Source organism: Capricornis sumatraensis, chromosome 4 (genome assembly GCF_032405125.1).
Source record: "Capricornis sumatraensis isolate serow.1 chromosome 4, serow.2, whole genome shotgun sequence".
Lineage (NCBI taxonomy): Eukaryota > Metazoa > Chordata > Mammalia > Artiodactyla > Bovidae > Capricornis > Capricornis sumatraensis.
Window position 1 is genome coordinate 75943725 of NC_091072.1, and position 3016 is coordinate 75946740.

The following is a 3016-nucleotide window of genomic DNA, read 5'->3' on the forward strand; positions in this document are numbered from 1 at the left end:
AGTATTTTCATATCCTTTGAATATATTCCCAGAAGTGGAATTGCTGGGACATAGAGTGGTTCTATTTTTGTTTTTTGAGAATTCCTCTGTATGGTTTTTGAGAAGATTTTCCTGCGTGGTAACTGGGTCATCTGTGGAGGAGTGCCATCATTTCTGTGGAGATTTTCCCATCTTGCTTGACTGGATGAGGGCACAGGGGTCAGAGGAACTAAGGCTTCTGTTGTGGAGAAGAATTCATGCTGAGATAGCTTTAAAGTGAAGCTCTCTATAAGTCCTCTTCCTTCTCTTGAATTTTTCTTTGATTACGCGGAGGCAGTAGAGCCTGGGTTAGAAGGTAAGCCTAGGCTTCCTGGCCAGCATCCTCCTAAGAGCTGCCTTCACCTCCTGGTTCTTCAGACTGTAGATAAGGGGGTTCAGTAGCGGGGTCACCACACTGTACTGCATGGATAGCACTTGCTCCAGGGCTGAGCCAGAAGCTGGAGTCATGTACCTTGAAGGGAATTGCACAAAGGACAGAAATGAGCTCAGGACAGTGGCCACAATGCCATTGCCAGCCACAGTCCATCCCATCCCAGACTGGCCAAGAGGGTCCTCAGAGCTGAGTCATCTATCACTGGTAGAAAGCATCTAGAAATGGCTGTGTTATTAGTGAGAAGTCACTTGTTTTTGCCTTCAAACGCCTCCATACATGAGTGATATTATGCAAAATGTTAGAGGAGTTTCCAAAGAAAAAGGAAGTTCTTCAGCATATCAAATGGTACAGGTTAGACTAGAACTAAAGAAAATTTCAGACATTTCTGTAGCGCTTCACAGTTTTCAAAGTGACTTTCCTTAATAGTTATGGTGATAACATGAGGATTTTTTCCCTCTTCTTTTCCCTATATATGCATGTTCCAATCTTGTGGTGATTGTACCTTACAAAACTAAATGCTAGTCCAATAATGCTATCATTTTTCCTAACATTTATGACTCTGAGAAATACCCCCAAATCACAGCACATCATTTTTCTAACGCTTAGTGGAACAATCATTTGTCCTTTTAAGCACGTTTGTCTTTGGCTTAGAAAATAATCCAAGCTGGGTAAATAAAATGAAAGATAAATATGTGTTCAGCATGAGATAGGAATACAAAATAGTAATATTAAAATTTTTAGTGTATCTTAAGTGTCACGAGGAGTATTTCCCAAAGAAGCATTAAAGTTGTTGTTGTTTTTTTTTGCAATTGTGCCATTTTCATTGGAATGTTCTTTGTGGGTTTTACATGCTTAAATAAAAAAGATACTCATTTCATTCTCATTTTTTATCTTTTAGTTTATTCCTCCAAACATTTCTGTGAAGTGGGTGGGAGTAATTGTATTATACCTTTATGGCAAATGAGGAAACTGAGACAAAGAAAGCTGGAGAGATTTGCTCTCAGGCTCAAGTGAACTCTTCTAGATCATTCCTTATCCATTCCCACTCCTGACTTCTCTCCAAGTAACAACCAGACGAGGAAAGTACGGAGTAACTTGTGCAAATCCATTTCCAGTTCACTTGAAAAGAGCACAGGCCATTGGTTATTTTGTTTCCTGGGAATAAGGATTCATCAACTACAGCTGTTTATGCTTGAGAGAAACTTGGTAGAAAAGGGGTTGAGGTTTCAAGTCAGTGAGACTTGGTTTATATTTTGATTTGATTCCTAGCTTGTTCCGGCAACTTTGATAAAGTACCTGGTTACTTCTGAAAGTCAGGTTTCTAATTGGAAAATGAGGTTAATAATATTCCTTTTGTGATGTAATACATATTAAAATTAAGCTTAACTGTGTAAAAATTCAACTCTCAGAAAGAAAATGGATATTTTATAATTCACACATCTAGTCCACAAAAGAGCCATAAATAGGTCCCAGGACTTCTGAATTCCAGTACAACTCTTTTCCTGCTACTTTGCAATGTTTTGTTCTGTAGTTCAAGGTTACGTTAGAGTGAAAAATATCCTGCATTTACATTCTGGAGGTTTAACAATGACATACCTGAAAATTCCTGAACCATAAAAGATGGTGACCACAAGAACATGAGATGAGCAGGTAGAGAAGATCTTGTTCTGACCTGAGGCAGAGTCGATCCCCAGGGCTGTCATGATGATATGAGTGTAAGAAACCAGCACTAGGACAAGGGTGCCAAGGCCCAGGACCACCATGGTGGTCAGGATGGAGGCAACGCTCATGGAGGGGTCAGAACAGGCCAACAGGAGCACTGGAGGAAACTCGCAGGCAAAACTGCGGATGAGGTTGGGGCCACAGAAGTGCTCCTGAGCCAGCAGGATGGTGTTAAGCAGGCCAGTCCCCATTCCTATGGCCCAGGAGGCTCCCACCAGGCCAATACATATCTTCTTGTTCATAGTCCCCACATACGACAGCGGGTGGCACACAGCCTGGTATCGGTCATAGGCCATGACTGAAAGGAGGCAGGTTTCAGTGCCCCCTGAAAATATGACCAAGGAGATCTGAGTGAAACACTCTAGGAGGGATATAGTTTTCTGCTTGAAAAGCAGGTTCTCTAGCAGCTTAGGCACAATGACTGAGGAATAGAAAGAATCCAGGAAGGAGAGGTGACTGAGAAAGAAGTACATGGGGGTGTGCAGGTGGGAATCAGTCCTGATCACCAGCAGCATCAGCAGGTTCACTGTGAGGATCAGGAGGTAAATCACCAGGAATGTTACAAAGAGTACTACCTGGATCTGAGGGTTGTTGGATAGTCCTTGGAGAACAAACACAGTGACTCTGGTTGTGTTGCCAACTTCCATGGATCATTAGAGATTCCCTTCAGAGGGACAAGAACAGAAAAGAATGTTCCAGTGTGCTATGAGTCTCAGAGAATGGCTGGGAATGAGGTGTTATGAATAAAGCTTTAGGACTGATCAAAGACAGTGTGTGTAGCAGAGGTAACCTAGCCATGTCAGACCTCATCAACCCTTTCCAGCTCAGGGCGATAATCTATTGGATAAGGTGGAAAAGGTGAGAAGGACGAGTGTAGAGAAT

At 42.1% G+C, this 3016-nt stretch overlaps 1 protein-coding gene across 1 annotated transcript; it reads right to left on the bottom strand.

Annotated features, from left to right (window-relative positions):
• Window positions 1-327: 327 nt before the first annotated feature.
• LOC138078611 (olfactory receptor 8S1-like) lies at window positions 328-2781 on the bottom strand. The gene is made up of 2 exons (XM_068971428.1): window positions 2009-2781; window positions 328-490 (listed from the first exon to the last, which is right to left on the bottom strand). Exons 1-2 carry the CDS (start codon window positions 2779-2781, stop codon window positions 328-330), a joined length of 936 nt encoding a protein of 311 aa, XP_068827529.1.
• Window positions 2782-3016: the final 235 nt, after the last annotated feature.